General features: G+C 42.1%; 1 protein-coding gene and 1 long non-coding RNA gene across 2 annotated transcripts in view; one reads left to right on the top strand and one right to left on the bottom strand.

Moving 5' to 3' along the window:
• LOC138854067 (uncharacterized) overlaps positions 1 to 18,494 on the top strand; it is a 343,922-nt gene that overhangs the window by 236,288 nt on the left and 89,140 nt on the right. The gene's annotated exons all lie outside the window — the stretch shown is intronic.
• LOC128696194 (nephrin-like) overlaps positions 5,664 to 18,494 on the bottom strand; it is a 377,731-nt gene continuing 364,900 nt past the window's right edge. Inside the window, exons 12-15 of the mRNA XM_070094859.1 lie at positions 17,024 to 17,162; positions 16,061 to 16,381; positions 12,118 to 12,230; positions 5,664 to 8,516 (exon numbers count right to left, since the gene is read on the bottom strand). Coding sequence (XP_069950960.1) covers positions 8,028 to 8,516; positions 12,118 to 12,230; positions 16,061 to 16,381; positions 17,024 to 17,162 — 1,062 coding nt within the window. The 3' untranslated portion in view covers positions 5,664 to 8,027. The remainder of the gene's footprint in view (positions 8,517 to 12,117; positions 12,231 to 16,060; positions 16,382 to 17,023; positions 17,163 to 18,494) is intronic.

Below are 18,494 nucleotides of genomic sequence, written 5' to 3'. Positions count from 1 at the left end.
CACAGTGAAATATATTTTTTAGTTAGGTTCAGAATGATTTTCGCGAAATTATTGCATTCACAAATTTTCGCTTGCCTTATTCGGCAAGAAGAGCGTTGCTGTTTAAGCCAAAATCACAAGTTTTACCTATTCGGCACGGCTGGTATATATATATATATATATATATATATATATATATATATATATATATATATATATTACATATATATATATATATGTCTGAGGGCAATGTGTGGTGTGAATATAATGCAGAGAATTCGTAGTTTGGAAGTTAGGAGGAGGTGCGGGATTACCAAAACTGTTGTCCAGAGGGCTGAGGAAGGGTTGTTGAGGTGGTTCGGACATGTAGAGAGAATGGAGCGAAACAGAATGACTTCAAGAGTGTATCAGTCTGTAGTGGAAGGAAGGCGGGGTAGGGGTCGGCCTAGGAAGGGTTGGAGGGAGGGGGTAAAGGAGGTTTTGTGTGCGAGGGGCTTGGACTTCCAGCAGGCATGCGTGAGCGTGTTTGATAGGAGTGAATGGAGACAAATGGTTTTTAATACTTGACGTGCTGTTGGAGTGTGAGCAAAGTAACATTTATGAAGGGATTCAGGGAAACCGGCAGGCCGGACTTGAGTCCTGGAGATGGGAAGTACAGTGCCTGCACTCTGAAGGAGGGGTGTTAATGTTGCAGTTTAAAAACTGTAGTGTAAAGCACCCTTCTGGCAAGACAGTGATGGAGTGAATGATGGTGAAAGTTTTTCTTTTTCGGGCCACCCTGCCTTGGTGGGAATCGGCCGGTGTGATAATAAAAAAAAAATAAATATATATATATATATATATATATATATATATATATATATATATATATATATATATATATATATATATATATATATATATATATATATATATATGCAATAAGATCACAGTAAACAGGTGATTTCAGAATATGCAAAACAACCACTCTGAAAGAATAGAGAAATTCCAAGCGTTTTCGTGACTACTCACATTATGTGAGTAGTCACGAAAGCGCTTGGAATTTCTCTATTCTTTCAGAGTGGTTGTTTTGCATATATATATATATATATATATATATATATATATATATATATATATATATATATATATATAGATATTTATTATCACACCGGCCGATTCCCACCAAGGCAGGGTGGCCCGAAAAAGAAAAACTTTCACCATCATTCACTCCATCACTGTCTTGCCAGAAGGGTGCTTTACACTACAGTTTTTAAACTGCAACATTAACACCCCTCCTTCAGAGTGCAGGCACTGTACTTCCCATCTCCAGAACTCAAGTCCGGCCTGCCGGTTTCCCTGAATCCCTTCATAAATGTTACTTTGCTCACACTCCAACAGCACGTCAAGTATTAAAAACCATTTGTCTCCATTCACTCCTATCAAACACGCTCACGCATGCCTGCTGGAAGTCCAAGCCCCTCGCACACAAAACCTCCTTTACCCCCTCCCTCCAACCCTTCCTAGGCCGACCCCTACCCCGCCTTCCTTCCACTACAGACTGATACACTCTTGAAGTCATTCTGTTTCGCTCCATTCTCTCTACATGTCCGAACCACCTCAACAACCCTTCCTCAGCCCTCTGGACAACAGTTTTGGTAATCCCGCACCTCCTCCTAACTTCCAAACTACTAATTCTCTGCATTATATTCACACCACACATTGCCCTCAGACATGACATCTCCACTGCCTCCAGCCTTCTCCTCGCTGCAACATTCATCACCCACGCTTCACACCCATATAAGAGCGTTGGTAAAACTATACTCTCATACATTCCCCTCTTTGCCTCCAAGGACAAAGTTCTTTGTCTCCACAGACTCCTAAGTGCACCACTCACTCTTTTTCCCTCATCAATTCTATGATTCACCTCATCTTTCATAGACCCATCCGCTGACACGTCCACTCCCAAATATCTGAATACGTTCACCTCCTCCATACTCTCTCCCTCCAATCTGATATTCAATCTTTCATCACCTAATCTTTTTGTTATCCTCATAACCTTACTCTTTCCTGTATTCACCTTTAATTTTCTTCTTTTGCACACCCTACCAAATTCATCCACCAATCTCTGCAACTTCTCTTCAGAATCTCCCAAGAGCACAGTGTCATCAGCAAAGAGCAGCTGTGACAACTCCCACTTTGTGTGTGATTCTTTATCTTTTAACTCCACGCCTCTTGCCAAGACCCTCGCATTTACTTCTCTTACAACCCCATCTATAAATATATTAAACAACCACGGTGACATCACACATCCTTGTCTAAGGCCTACTTTTACTGGGAAAAAATTTCCCTCTTTCCTACATACTCTAACTTGAGCCTCACTATCCTCGTAAAAACTCTTCACTGCTTTCAGTAACCTACCTCCTACACCATACACTTGCAACATCTGCCACATTGCCCCCCTATCCACCCTGTCATACGCCTTTTCCAAATCCATAAATGCCACAAAGACCTCTTTAGCCTTATCTAAATACTGTTCACTTATATGTTTCACTGTAAACACCTGGTCCACACACCCCCTATATATATATATATATATATATATATACTCTTTTTTTATTATTATTATTTTTTCAACAAATCGGCCGTCTCCCACCGAGGCAGGGTGACCCAAAGAGAAAGAAAATCCCCAAAAAGAAAACACTTTCATCATTCAACACTTTCACCTCACTCACACATAATCACTGTTTTTACAGAGGTGCTCAGAATACAACAGTTTAGAAGTATATACGTAAAAAAATACACAATATATCCCTCCAAACTGCCAATATCACAAACCCCTCCTTTAGAGTGCAGGCATTGTACTTCCCATTTCCAGGACTCAAGTCCGGTTATATAAAATAACCAGTTTCCCTGAATCCCTTCACTAAATGTTACCCTGCTCACACTCCAACAGATCGTCAGGTCCCAAATACCATTTGTCTCCATTCACTCCTATCTAACACGCTCACGCACGCTTGCTGGAAGTCCAAACCCCTCGCCCACAACACCTCCTTTACCCCCTCCCTCCAACCTTTTCGAGGACGACCCCTACCCTGCCTTCCTTCCCCTACAGATTTATACACTCTCCATGTCATTCTACTTTGATCCATTCTCTCTAAATGACCAAACCACCTCAATAAACCCTCTTCAGCCCTCTAACTAATACTTTTATTAACTCCACACCTTCTCCTAATTTCCACACTCCGAATTTTCTGCATAATATTTACACCACACATTGCTCTTAGACAGGACATCTCCACTGCCTCCAACCGCCTTCTTGTTGCAGCATTTACAGCCCAAGCTTCACACCCATGTAAGAGTGTTGGTACTACTATACTTTCATACATTCCCTTCTTTGCCTCCATAGATAACATTTTTTTGCCTCCTCATATACCTCAATGCACCACTCACCTTTTTTCCTTCATCAACTCTTTGATTAACCTCATCCTTCATAAATCCATCAGCTGACATGTCAACTCCCAAATATCTGAAAACATTCACTTCTTCCATACTCCTCCTCCCCAATTTGATATCCAATTTTTCTTTATCTAAATCATTTGATACTCTCATCACCTTACTCTTTTCTATGTTCACTTTCAACTTTCTACCTTTACATGGATTCCCAAATTCGTCCACTAACCTTCGCAATTTCTCTTTAGAATCTCCCATAAGCACAGTATCGTCAGGAAAAAGTAACTGTGTCACTTCCCATTTTGTATTTAATTCCCCATAATTTAATCCCACCCCTCTCCCGAACACCCTAGCATTTACTTCTTTTACAACCCCATCTATAAATATATTAAACAACCATGGTGACATTACACATCCCTGTCTTAGACCTACTTTTACCGGGAAGTAGTCTCCCTCTCTTCTACACACCCTAACCTGAGCCTCACTATCCTCATAAAAACTCTTTACAGCATTTAGTAACTTACCACCTATTCCATATACTTGCAACATCTGCCACATTGCTCCTCTATCCACTCTATCATATGCCTTTTCTAAATCCATATATGCAATAAAAACTTCCCTACCTTTATCTAAATACTGCTCACATATATGCTTCAATTTAAACACTTGATCTACACATCCCCAACCCACTCTGAAACCTCCTTGCTCATCCGCAATCCTACATTCTGTCTTACCTCTAATTCTTTCAATAATAACCCTACCATACACTTTTCCTGGTATACTCAGTTAACTTATTCCTCTATAATTTTTACAATCTCTTTTGTCCCCCTTCTCTTTATATAAAGGGACTATACATGCTCTCCGCCAATCCCTAGGTACCTTCCTCTCTTTCATACATTTATTAAACAAAAATACCAACCACTCCAACACTATGCCCCCCCTGCTTTTAACATTTCTGTCATGATCCCGTCAGTTCCAGCTACTTTAATTCTTTCATTCTACGTAATGACTCACGCACCTCTCCCACACTCACATCCTGCTCTTCTTCACTCCTAAAAGATGTTATACCTCCCTGGCCAGTGCATGAAATTACCGCCTCCCTTTCTTCGTCGACATTTAAAAGTTCCTCAAAATATTCTCGCCATCTACCTAATACCTCCATCTCCCCATCTGCTAACTCCCCTTCTCTGTTTTTAACAGATAAATCCACTTGTTCCCTAGGCTTTCTTAACTTGAATCACTCCAAATTTTTTTCTTATTTTCATTAAAATTCCTTGACAGTGCCTCTCCCACTCTATCATCTGCTCTCCTTTTGCACTCTCTCACCACTCTCTTCACCTTTCTTTTACTGTCCATATACTCTGCTCTTCTTATAACACTTCTGCTTTGTAAATACCTCTCATAAGCTACCTTTTTCTCTTTTACCACACCCTTTACTTCATCATTCCACCAATCACTCCTCTTTCCTCCTGCCCCCACCCTCCTATAACCACAAACTTCTGCCCCACATTCTAATAATGCATTTTTTAAACTATTCCAACCCTCTTCAACCCCCCCCCCCACTACTCATACCTGCACCAGTCCACCTTTCTGCCAATAGTTGCTTATATTTTACCCGAACTTCCTCCACCCTTAGTTTATACACTCTTACTTGTTGTTCTCATTTTCCTCTTTTCCCATCTACCTCTTACTCTAACTGTAGCTACAACTAGATAATGATCCGATATATCAGTTGCCCCTCTATAAACATGTACATCCTGGAGCCTACCCATCAACCTTTTATCCACCAATACATAATCTAACAAACTACTTCCATTACGTGCTACATCATACCTTGTATATTTATTTATCCGCTTTTTTCATAAAATATGTATTACTTATTACCAAACCTCTTTCTACACATAGCTCAGTTAAAGGCTCCCCATTTTCATTTACCCCTGGCACCCCAAATTTACCTACTGTGGAAGGTTTTCAGTATGTGAGGTACCACTGACAAAGTGAAGTACAGTACTTAACCTTGAAAGTTGTTCAGATACTGATATTTACTTGGTAAGATTACATTATGAACTTCAAGGATCTTTCTAAATTGTTCACAACTGTGCGATAAATTTAAGGAATTTGGACGAAAGCCGAGAGGTTTATTTTACATACCTGTGTAACAATTTTTTCAAATAATTTTTTGTCAGAAAAGTGAGAATATTGAGCCCCACTGGGACTTGTGCGAAAGGAACGAGAAAGTTCTTGGGAAAAAAGAGAAGCTTCAGATTTTTTTTTTAATCTTTACTAAAATTTACTCATGACATCGAAAGTTACAATGGGTTAAGGCACAATAAATCACCCAATTAGAGTGTATAGAGCAAAGGGCTTTTAAAACAGAAGATTTTTACTAGTGAAGCTGTCGTTGGATGACATACGAGTACTTACAACACATAATACTAATAAGACTGTTTACAATCAGTCGTGCACACACTGCTGTGTTGTCTGTTTTGGTTGGGGTCAGACACAGCATCTTCCCGAGGTACCGATAACTCTTACAAACTCCCCTGTGGAACAGTATCAAACTTTCCCAATTTCGTCTGTCTTCTGACGCCATCCCAACTTGGTACAATCTATATCAATCTCCTTGAATCCTCACAATCACATGTGATAACTAATGTGCACCATCTAGGAGCACTATGCTACACTTACCCCACCTATTGTTTATTTATGGCCTCCATGACATAAATCCTTCGTTCTGAACAAAAATACATGGAGTTACACTTAATATACTAAGACTGTCCTTATAAGTAATGTACAAAAATATACCAGCTATGATATCACAAACAATGTATTTACATACCATATCAAGCCATTTAAACCCTCGTCAAGAATACCCGTATTAAAGTGAGTTACTCCCTGGCCGCTCCCTTCAGTGTGGCTGAACAACATCCAGAGATAACACTGCCTCACTCCACACATCATGGTAGTGGTTACTCTCTTCATTCCCAGGTACTAACCCAAGGTACACCCTCTGGATTACTTTACCGTCTCCTCCTCTCTCCTCTGGTGAAATATAATACACAATTCTTTCTTCACTGAACTTATGGATAACACTTAACACCTCTAACCAGTTTTCCTACATCTTACTCCTACTTGTCGTCTCCAAATGGAAAATATTAATGTAATTATTGTGAATAAACAGAAACTTCAGACTTTTCTTTCTCTGATAATGATTTGCTTTTATCACCAAAAGATACAATGATGTAAGGCACAAAAGCTCACCTAAGAAGAGCGTACGTACCATAGGGAAACAAAAACAGAAGAGAGTTATTAGTGAAAATGCCGTTTGGATGACAAAGAAGCACCTAAACGAAATACTGCTTGTGTGGTTGTAAATGAAACAAGTGTAAGACACCTTGGTGTCTTTATTCAGATGCTTTTCGACCACCAAGGATTTTATCAGTCTTTTATGGAGACGCAAGAAGTCTGTGGAAGGAGTAAAGTAATATAACAGTAACAGATGTCATATATATGGGGTGGGGGGTATTAGTAGAAGTGGGTCCTGTCTCTGAAGCTAGTAAGGAGAGGCAGATATTTAGAAATCGAGATTTAGTAGCTTAGCAGCAAGAATCTACAACTCGATTGCTAAATCTCTGACTCTCCATTTTGCCACGACCGATTCCACTTGTGGAATCTGCCCACTTGAGTTATCGTCTTCTACTGCTCCATTGTTTAACTTCACTAATTTCCCTTCTTGACTGACCACTAACTTCCTTGTTAAAAATACGAGGATGTCTCTACAGATTGACTGATAAATCTGTGTCTCACCTCACTGTTTCGACCAACTTCCACTAGTAAGTACCAACTCACGCGTGACAACTTCTACTCCTGCTGTATCAAGCCACTCCTTCCCCTCCATTGTTTCCATTCTTATTGATAAAGCCCCTGGAGGGCGAAACGTTTCTCAGTAAAGATACTCAGGCATTACACATGCATCTTATTCATCAACTTACTGTTATTCACCTTTGATCTAAAGAAAATTGTATTAAAAATATTTATACAAAATTCAGTTGTTTACCTCCTGTCATAAGTCTTGTACTCGCTACCTTATTCTTCGTATAGAGTATAGTGACAGCATAAATCCAAAGATATTGAGATACTTGTACAATATTTGGGAATCTTTGTTTGGGAAACGTTTCGCCAACCAGTGCTTCAACTCATCTCTCTGCAGTATATAAGCCACTTTTCCGCACATGTGCTCTGCTTTTATCAAGACTGATGAGCTGAACACATCGACTCCAGGCTGAGAGACTGATTACCTCAAACTCCTCCTCATCTTCCATCCTTCTCTGTACTGAACTGAAGAAGTCACTAGCTGGTGAAACGTTTCTAGAATAAAGATTCCTAAAAGTTCCACAAGTGCTTCAGTTATCAACTTATCTGCTTTCGAAAACATGCTAATGAAGTCTAAGAGTTGGTAGCTCATGACTCCTGTAAATGTCATGGTAATAAACTTAACTATTTTCAGTTAATTTCTGACGCCATCCCAGCTTAATCCAAGCTGTGTTATTCCCCTTCAGTGTTTTCAATCACTTACATAGTAACTAATGTACACTGAAGAGTGCGCCATGCTGCACTTACACTGAGCTCTCCTTTTGGCTAGGGATAAGTGGAAGCGAAGCTTCTTGTTCCCCTGCACGAGGGTCGCGTCTTAGAGAGTGTCGACGCCCTAGAGACACAGAGGAGGGTGTCCTGGGAGTTTGCGATGCCGCCGGCGAGAGAGTACTGCTTGTGGGAGAGAACTCCTGGAGGGCCTGTAAGAGTCCACTGTGCATGGGAGAGTTGGAGATCTCCCAAGGCTGCGAGTAAGATGCATGGGTTACAGGTGGGTGGTGAGACTGACTGCGCCTGTGACCCAGTGTAGCGTAGGCCCTCTGCAGATCATTGAGTTGCGGGCTGGATGGAGTTGTCTGGGAATTTTGGTGTTGTGGGATGAGTTGTGTTGATCTTAGTGGATCGTAGTGCTGGGGGTTGATGGAGCCTCTGCGCAGGTCAAGGTAGTGGGGGTTGTATTTAGTGCCTCCCAGCATTATCTCGGCTTGCTGCACGCTGCTGCCGCATGGTTGCTGGAAAGAAGTGTATTCTTATTTGTTTTGACAAATGAGTTGAATATTCTCACTTACAAATCCTGCTTATAGGGTATAAGACCAGCTTTTTGCACTTCTTCAAACCCGTACTAAAATCTCTGTTACTGTCTGTATGTTCTGTTTTCTTAATATACATTACCAACGCTTTTCATGCAGAAATTATTTTTTTCCCGATCATTTTTATTACCACAAAATTCTTTCATTTATTTCTCTGTCTTCCTTTAAAAACAAACCTCAGCTGCTCACACTAGCACTGCTGTCTCGTCTTCTACCTCATTACTTTCTAGCTAATGTTTCCCCCGACATTTAGTCATATCTCTCACTAACCATTAGACTGCAAGAAGGCTTTTGTTGCTCTATCACATCAAGAGACCGAGGCAAAAACTAGAGATGCAGGCAGATATAACAGAAAATGTACTCCGGTGAACCAAAGAGAAGCTTCGGGAGAGGAAGTAGAGAGACTGACCACGATATGTTAGAATAAGGTAGAGTATCAAGCAAGGTTCTTCAAGGACTAATATTAGGACCAGTACTACTTCTGGTTTAGGTGAATGACATACAAGACAAGCCTATGATGGAAAGTTTATGAATATTAAAACTGATGAAGACAGGGAAAGGCTACAAACGTATCTAGATTAACTGCCAGATTGGTGAGATTAGTGGATGCTATCATTCAACCTCAGCAAATGCAAGGTTATGAAGCTTGAGGAAGAGACAAGAAGACCAGACACGGAGTATAAACTTTGGGGACAGAGGCTGCAGTCTTTGCTTAGAGAAAAAGTCCTAGGAATGTGCATAGTGCCTAGCATCGCCGGAGGGTAACAACCGAGTAAACTCTACTGTCAATAACAAAGTGCCATTGGTAGTTTTTTATACAATATATGACAGGCCTGTTTTGAAGTAGGCAGCACCAGTATGGAACCAACACGTCGTCAAACATGTCAAGAAACTGATTTGCAAAGGGACTTGTACTAAAGCTTAGATATAAGAGGAATGAGAAGAAAGTAATGGAGGGTAACTTGATGAGACAGGAGGAGAGAAATACAAAAGAAAACATGAAAATAGCGTTGAAGTACTGAGAGGAACTGATAGGGGAAAAAAGGTGTGGAAAACAAAAGCACATCTGGAAGCTAAACTCACAGGAGACAAAGGGATATCAGGAAATATTTCTACAGCCTCAGAGCGGTTAGAAAGTAGAATGACCTGGCAAGCGGAATAATAGTGGATCAGGTAGGACTACAAAGAGACCTGGACAGGCTACAAGCCTGGTCCAGCAACTGGCTCCTTGAATTTAACCCTGCCAAATGCAAAGTCATGAAGATCGGGGAAGGGGAAAGAAGACCGCAGACAGAGTATAGTCTAGGTGGCCAAAGACTGCAAACCTCTCAAAAGTAAAAAGATCTTGGGGTGAGTAGAATACCGAGTACATCTCCTGAGGCATCAATCAGATAACTGCTGAAACATACGGGCGTCTGGCAAACCTAAGGATAGCGTTTCGATACCTCAGTAAGGAATCCTTCAAGACTCTGTACACCATATACGTCAGGCCCATACTGGAGTATGCAGCACCAGTTTGGAATCCACACCTGGTCAAGCACGTCAAGAATTAGAGAAAGTGCAAAGGTTTGCAACAAGACTAGTCCCAGAGCTAAGGGGATTGTCCTACAAACAAAGAAAGGTTAAGGGAAATTGGCCTGACGAAACTGGAGGACAGGAGGATCAGGGGAGACATATTAATGACATATTCTACGCGGAATAGACAAGGTGGGCAAAGACAGAATGTTCCAGAAATGGGACACAGAAACAGGGGGTCACAATTGGAAGTTGAAAACTCAGACGAGTCAATGGGATGTTAAGAAGTATTTCTTCAGTCATAGAGTTGTCAGGCAGTGGAATAGCCTGGAAAGTGACGTTGTGGAGGCGGGAACCAAACATAGTTTTAAGACGAGGTTTGATCAAATTTATGGAGAAGGGAGAGAGAGGACCTAGAAGCAATCAGTGACGAGGCGGGACCAGGAGCTATGACTCGACCCCTGCAACTACAAATAGGTGAGTGCACACACATACACACACACACACACACACACACACACACACACACACACACACACACACACACACACACACACACACACACACACACACACAGGAAACAGACACGAAGGATTAAACTACAGAGCAGTGTCATGGAGAAGATTATCAGGAGAAGAGTGGTGGAGCACCTAGAAAGGAATGAGCTAATCAACGACAAGCAGCACGGTTTCAGGAACGGGAAATCCTGTGTCACAAACCTATTGGAGTTCTATAACAGGGTGACAGCAGTAAGACAAGAGAGAGAGGGGTAGGTAGATTGCGTTTTCTTGGACTGTAAGAAGGCGTTTGACACTTCCAGACACGAGATTAGTGCAAAAGCTTTAGGACCAGGCAGGGATAACAGGGAAGGTACTACAATGGATTAGGGAATACCTGTCAGGAAGATAGCAGCGAGTCATGGTATGTGACGAGGTATCAGAGTGAGCACCTGTGACGAGTGGGGTTCCACAGGTGTCAGTCCTAGGACCGGTGCTGTTTCTGATATATGTGAACGACATGACGGAAGGAATAGACTCTCAAGTGACCCTGTTTGCATATGATCTGAAGTTGATGAGAAGCATTTAGTCGGACGAAGACCAGGAAGAACTACAAAGGGCTCTGGACAGGCTGCATGCCTGGTCCAGAAACCGGCTCGTGGAGTTCAACCCCACCTCGTGCAAAATTATGAAGATTGGGAATGGGCAAAGAAGACCACAGACGGAGTACAGTTTAGGGGGCCAGAGACTACAAACCTCATTGAAGGAAGAGGATCTTGGGGTGAGTATAATACCGAGCACATCTCCCGAGGCGCACATCAACCAAATAACTGCTGCAGCATATGGGCGCCTGGCAAGCTTAAGAATAGCATTTCGACACCATAGTAAGTAATCGTTCAAGACTCTGTACACCGTGTATGTCAGGCCAAAATTGGAGTATGCAGCACCAGTTTGGAACCCACACCTGGTCAAGCACATCAAGAAATTAGAGAAAGTGCAAAGGTCTGCAACACGACAAGTCCTGAAGCTAAGGTGTATGACCTGCGAGGAGAGGTTTAGTGAAATCAACCTGACGACACTGGAGGACGGGAGGGATAGGGACTATATGATAACGATACTATATAAAATAACGAGAGGAATTGAGAAGATGGATAGAGACAGGATGTTTAAGAGATGAGACACAGCAAGAGGGGGTCACAGGTGGAAGCTGGAAACTCGGATGTGTCACAGGGATGTTAGGAAGTATTTCTTCAGTCATAGAGTTGTCAGGAAGTGGAACAATGTGGGAGTTATGTAGTGCAGGCAGGATCCATACATAGCTTTAAAAAGAGATACGATAAAGCTCTTGGAGCAGGGAGAGAATGGACCAGGAGCTACAAATCGACCCCTGCAGCCACATAGTGCGTACACACACCCTCCCTCCCTCCCTCTCTCTCTCTCTCTCTCTCTCTCTCTCTCTCTCTCTCTCTCTCTCTCTCTCTCTCTCATACACACACTGCCTCATCATTTACCTGGTAATTAGTGATTGAGCAGAGATGTTGGTTCCTGGGTAACGTACTGTATGTAGTGGCCAGCTTGGCTGAGCTGATGGTCTTCACACCCTCCACCATCCACGACTCAGCCTCTGTCAATACACCGAGGTTATACTCCCTTAATTACATACATGTGGGGGTTATATTGCCTTAGTTGCATATGTGTGGGGATTATACTGCCTCAGTTACACATTTATGTAAGTTATACTGCCTTAGTTACACATACATGGGAATTATATTGTGTACGTGGAGGTTATACTATGTGGAGATTATGCTGCGTTTGTGGCGGTTATGCTTTTTATATGGAGGTTATACCGTGTATGTGTAGGTTATGTTGTACAGGTAGAGGTTATTTTGTGTACGTAGAAGTTATGTGTGTGTACGTAGACATTATGATGTGTAAGTGCAGGTTATATATGTGGAATTAATAATAATTTTTATAAGCTTTCTAGGTATCCACGAAGTGGGACCTTTGGGTGTTTGCCAGACATTGTTCCAGTGTCTGCAAATTCTCGCTCATATTTCACTGATAACACGGTAACTGAGGCAGGATTATAAGAACCTTGGCACGAGTTATTCCCAGAATCCTTGGATGGCTACGATAACTTCCGAAAGCCTCTGCGGCGTGGCTTCAAACGTTAAAAAAATGGTGCATCTTAATTCGATGATGGTCGAGTCGAGTGTGTGTGTGTGTGTGTGTGTGTGTGTGTGTGTGTGTGTGTGTGTGTGTGTGTGTGTGCTTGTGTGTTTAGGTGCACGTTTTCCAATTTTAAGTGTAAAATAGTGAGAAATTTGTATTTAGATTAAATTACGTTCAGTATATTTTAGTCTGCCTCTTCTGAACGGCTTCAGTATTTAATGGTTGATGCATCTTTGGCCAGAAGACTTCCAGTTAGGTATAGTTTGTGTCAGTGAAATTTGCTGTTGCATAAAATTAGTTTATAAGACATGTAATCGTTGAAATTACGTTAAAAAACTGGAGAATGCCTCTTGAGATCGGCTTCAAATTTTTAGCCCCTTTTGTCTTTTCCGAAAAGCAAGATTCGTGTTATTATTAGTCTCATTTTGCCAGGTTTTATTCAGTAGTGATATTTCTGGTCAGTAACTGATGAATGACTCGTCTAATCAACTTCAAAATATTATCTCAGATATATTCTGGCAGACTTACGACATCCTGCAAGTTTAGTCTCACAAGGTGGAAATTTGAAATTTTACTGAAATTGTTAGAAAAATTTGTAATCGTTGAATTCAGAACAGTTGCTGGAGAATGTTTTTTTTTTTCAGAGAGGCTTCAAGCTTCCAGTATTAATGTTTTTTTGTTTTTTCTGAAAAATAGTTTGGCTTTCACTGTCTGATATGTAAATTTGATTTTGTCAGTTTTAATTGAAATCACTTGGTTTCCATATTTGAACTAGAGAATACCGCCTCTGGTCGGCTTCAAATATTTAAACGACTGTGAGTCATAATTGGAAGCATTTTTGTTTTAAATTTGGGCATAGTTGATGCCAATTTCATAGAAAAACAATCATCAAACTAGACTTCTTAAAAAATTATTTTTTTTTCTTTTAGGATTGTAGAGAATTTTAAACAGAATTGTAAAAAAAAAAAGTGAGAAGTATTGAAAATTCGCGTTATTTTTTTTTTTTTTTTTTTAGTTTTTACGAGTTCAATGAAGCCTTAAGTGACAAGTTGTCAGGCAGTGTCTTCTTACACTAACTTCCTGGAGTATACCTAGAGGGCATTCCGGGGATCAACGCTCCTGCGGCTGCGACCATGACAAGGCTTCGCAATGGATCAGGGTCTGACCAAGCAGGCTGTTACTGCTGGTCGCACGCAAACCGACGTACGAAGCACAGCCCGGCTGGTCAGGTACTGACTTTAGGTGCCTGTCCAGCTCCCTCTTGAAAACGGCCAGGGGTCTATTGGTAATCCCCTTATGTGTGCTGGTAGGCAGTTGAACAGTCTTGGGCCCCTGACACTGTGTTGTCTCTTAGTGTGTTCATAGTGCCCCTGCTTTTCATTTGGGAAGGTTGCACCGCCTGCCGAGTCTTTTGCTTTCGTAGGGACTGATTTCCGTGTGTAGATTTGGAGCTAGTCCCTCTAGGATTATCTTGTATCTTTCTCGCCTTCGTTCTTAGGAGTACAGATCGAGAGCCTTGAACCGCTCCCAAAAATTTAGGTGCTTTATGGTACTTATACGTGCAGTACAAGTTCTCTGTATATTCTCCAGGTCTGCAATTTCGCTTGCCTTGAAAGGGGCCGTTAGTGGAGAGCAATATTCCATCCTAGAGAGAAGCGATTTGAAGAGAATAATCATGGGCTGGGCATCCCTAGTTTTGAAGGCTCTCATTATCCATCCTATGATATTCCTAGCCGATGTGGTAGATACATTGTTGTAATCTTTGACAGTGAGATTCTCTGCCATTACCACTCCCAAGTCCTTCACATTAGTTTTTCGCTCTCTTGTGTTGGAATTTGTTTTATACTACGAGAGAACTCTTATTTCCCCGAGCGTTCCAAAACGGAGTAATTAAAATTTGTCTTCGTTGAACTTCATATTACTTTCTGATTCCCATTTGAAGACTTGGTTTATGTCTGCTTGGAGATTTGCAGTGTCCTCAATAGATAACACTGTCATGCAAATTCTGGTATAGTCAGCAAAGGAGGACACAGTGCTGTGGCTTACATCTCTATATCAGACAGGAGGAAAAGGATTGGGGGCGAGTAATGTACCTTGTGGGACAGAGCTTTTCGCTGTAGCTTCCCCTGACTTTACTCTGTTTACTATTGCTGTATGTGTTCTATTTGTTAGGAAGTTATAGATCCATGTGCCTACTTTTCCTGTTATTCTTTATCACGCATTCTGTGTGCTATTACTCCATGATCGTATTTGTCGAAGGCTTTCGCAAAATCTGTGTATACTGCGTGTGCATTTTGATTGTTCTCCAGTGCATCCAAGACCATGTTAGTGATCCAGTAGCTGTGAGAGGCAGGAGCGACTTGCTCTAAACCCATGCTACCCTGGGTTGTGCGGTTGATGGGTATCCAAGTGGATGGCGCTCTTGCTGCTTACAACCCTTAGAACCCTTTCAAACATTTTTATGATGTGGGACGTTAGTGTAATCGGTCTGTAATTCTTTGCAACTGCTTTACGGCCACCTTTGTGGAATGGAGCTATATCTGTTGCTTTTGATGACAGTGGGATGGCCCCTGTGTTCATGCTCCCTCTCCATAGAATAGTTAATACACGTGAAAGGGGTTTCTTGCAGTTCTTGATGAACACGAAGTTCCACGAGTTTATAACTACAGCTAGACTAATCCGATCCAGGTCAAATTTTTAACCCTGCTGAACTATTACTAAGTAAATTAATAGACGAACACAGTTGTCCTCTACACTGTTTTATATAGATCATTCATGAAGTTGGTTTCTGTGTGATACAACAGTTTATGGAAGCCTCTTCCAGTCATCTCCAAAATTTCAACACTTGTGTATCCTACTTAGAAGTGAGTGAGCGCCATTTTCTCCTCTTCCTGCTGACAACGAGGAGGAGGACTAAGAAGAGGAGGATGAAGAGGAGAAGGAGGAAGAGGAGGAGGAGGAAGAGGAGGAGGAGGAAGAGGAGGAGGAGGAAGAAGAGGAGGAGGAAGAAGAGAAGGAGGAGGAGGAGGAGGAAGAGGAGGAGGAGGAGGAAGAGGAGGAGGAGGAAGAAGTGGAGGAGGAGGAGGAGGAAGAAGAGGAGGAAGAGGAAGAAGAGGAAGAGGAGGAGGAAGAAGAGGAGGGGGAAGAAGAGGAGGAGGAGGAAGAAGAGGAGGAGGAGAAAGAAGAAGAGGAAGAAGAAGAGAAAGAAGAGGAGGAAGAAGAAGAAAGGGAAGGATGGATTTGAATGTTTCAGTGCTTGCCTCTCTAAACAATAATACTCGCCTGATTGGGGAATTACATCTGGATTCATCTCATCAGAGTCGTGTGACGAGGCTTCAGGTGGCGGGATGGAGGTGGTGGAAGGAGTCTTGATGTTGCAGGTGGTGTTGCAAGCACTATCAACAACAGCAGGAGTCTCGTGTATCGTACCTCGCCTGCATTGCCCTCTGCCTCGCCTGCTGTAGTAACGCAGCCTCAGGATGGCGCAGATGGCGATGCCCACCACCAGGAGGCTGCCCACCGTCCCCAGCACCAGCGCAATGGTGGGCATCAAGCTGAGCTGTTCTAATGACTTGTCATGTGTGGGTGATGGCTTGACCGCCGCTGTCAAGGAGAGAAAGACAAGCTAGAGCCATCTTCTTAAACACATGGAACAAACGCACCTGGTGGATGAAATAGCGTCTGCTTGACGAATGTGAAGACAAAGACACGTGTAGAAGTTTTTAGAAATTGTGATTGTTTCACTCCGTGTTGGGCTAAATCAGAACATGACTAGGAAAAGCTTTCAAAAAAAAAAAAAAAAAAATTCATCTCAAAAGCTTGTTCTGTTGTGTGACAGTCTTGGTGCATGCAATTGCACGAACCATTCCACACTTTTGTCCTAACCTGTTTTCTGGATTTTAAAACCATGAAAAAAGGAGACTCACGCCTGCAACGTTAGGTAACTTTGTTATGGAAATATTTCGCCCACCAGGCGCTTTATTACTTCAATACCGAGGCAAAAAAATAGAGAAATATACAGTAGTGTAGAGGTCAGTGAAGGCAACTGACGGCTGGGCCCTGAGGACAGAAACTCAATTTAGACAGACTGAAAATACTCAAAGTGTCATTTTTGTTGCGGAACTGAAGATTATTGGCTACTAATTCCAGGCAATGATGCTTGTACAGGTCCTTCTACATGATCAGTGATGTCGATGAGAATATGAATCTGTCAGTCATATCGCAGTATTGACATTGTGAACTTACCTGTGCGTCTCTCCGCCATGTCCTTGAGCGTGTACACCAGAAGACTGATCTTCTCGCTGCTGCCTTTACCATTCCTTGAGTACACTACCCCAAGCAAGGCCAATCCTGGCGCTACACCGCCCACTGAAAAGGCCGGCACCTAAGGACAAGCAAAACAGGTACGTGTTATGAGGCAGTCAAACTTGCAAAGCTTTCTACACTGCCTTGATAGGATCGGAAACTCTCGCCACTAGGGACAAAAGTTTTCTCATTTGCATTCCATGTTCGGGGAAATAACTAAAGAGACAATGGGCTTCCAGCTTTGTGTTGCAGCGGCTGAGTGAGGCTCCACCCAGACACAACACAAGATTAATCCAACATAACTCACGAAATGAACGTGAGCTAGAGCACGCCACAGCCATGCTGGTGTTAGATTCATCTGTAAAAATTTGCATTTGTGGTCACAGTGATGGATTACGCCTACCTCCCCGTGGTGTATAGAAATATATATCTAGCTGGATGATTCTTAAACATATAACCTGGGTGTCCCGTAGCTCGATCGCTAGCGTACTCGGCTCACACACACAGGTCTGAGTTCGAATCTTCGGTACGGCTGGAAAATATTAGGACGTGCTTCCATAGGACACCTGCTGTCCCTGTTCACCCATCAGTATAAAATGGGTATCTGGGTGTTAGTCTACTGGTGTGGGTCGCATAGTGGGGCAAAACTGGCCTAATTTACCCGAAATGCTCAGCATAACAGCGACTTTCTATATAGTAATATGTCATTTATGTAAGCTAGGCCTGTATACCTTGTACAAGTACTTATAGAAATAAAAATATATAGAACAGAGAAGCTTACGGCGACGTTTCGGTCCGACTTGGGCCATTTACAAAGTCACACTAACACGAAAGATAGAGGGATGATTCTTATTAGAGCCAGCTGGCCTAGTGGTTAGCGCACTGACCTGCCAGTTTTAGGAATTATCTTCCATGGGTTCATACCCCACCCGTTTCCTGATTTAATCCAACATATTAGGATACATTTGTGTGTTCATGCTGTTTTTACTTATAATAGCTGGTAAAATATATGTTAGTCATCGTGTGACTAACACCGACATTATGATGGCCTATTTTGCAGGGCATTGTTGAAAAATGCTTTTTAAAACTGTCCATTAAAACAATGTCAGTAGACGGGGATTGTTCTGAACATGGACGTGTATTGGACCTGGTCATGGGTGACCGGGGGAAGAGGGAGGAGAGGTGTTTGTGTATCAGTACCGCGGGAGCCATGAATGGAGAAAGTTGGTGTTTGGGATTTGGTGTGTGTTTAAGTATGGGGTTTGTACTCTTATATTACCTTTAAGACCCTAATGAATAGTGATCTTGTGTTTTGAGTGTTGTGTTTCTCCAGGACACACTTTTCTTTTGGGGGGAGGGAGGGGAATCAATGTGGGGAGACTCCGGGGTTTCTTGGAATGACGGTATAGGT

This window comes from Cherax quadricarinatus, chromosome 48 (genome assembly GCF_038502225.1).
Source record: "Cherax quadricarinatus isolate ZL_2023a chromosome 48, ASM3850222v1, whole genome shotgun sequence".
NCBI classification, from domain to species: domain Eukaryota; kingdom Metazoa; phylum Arthropoda; class Malacostraca; order Decapoda; family Parastacidae; genus Cherax; species Cherax quadricarinatus.
Note: the sequence above shows the minus strand (reverse complement) of the source record. Positions and strands in the feature narration are given on the sequence as shown.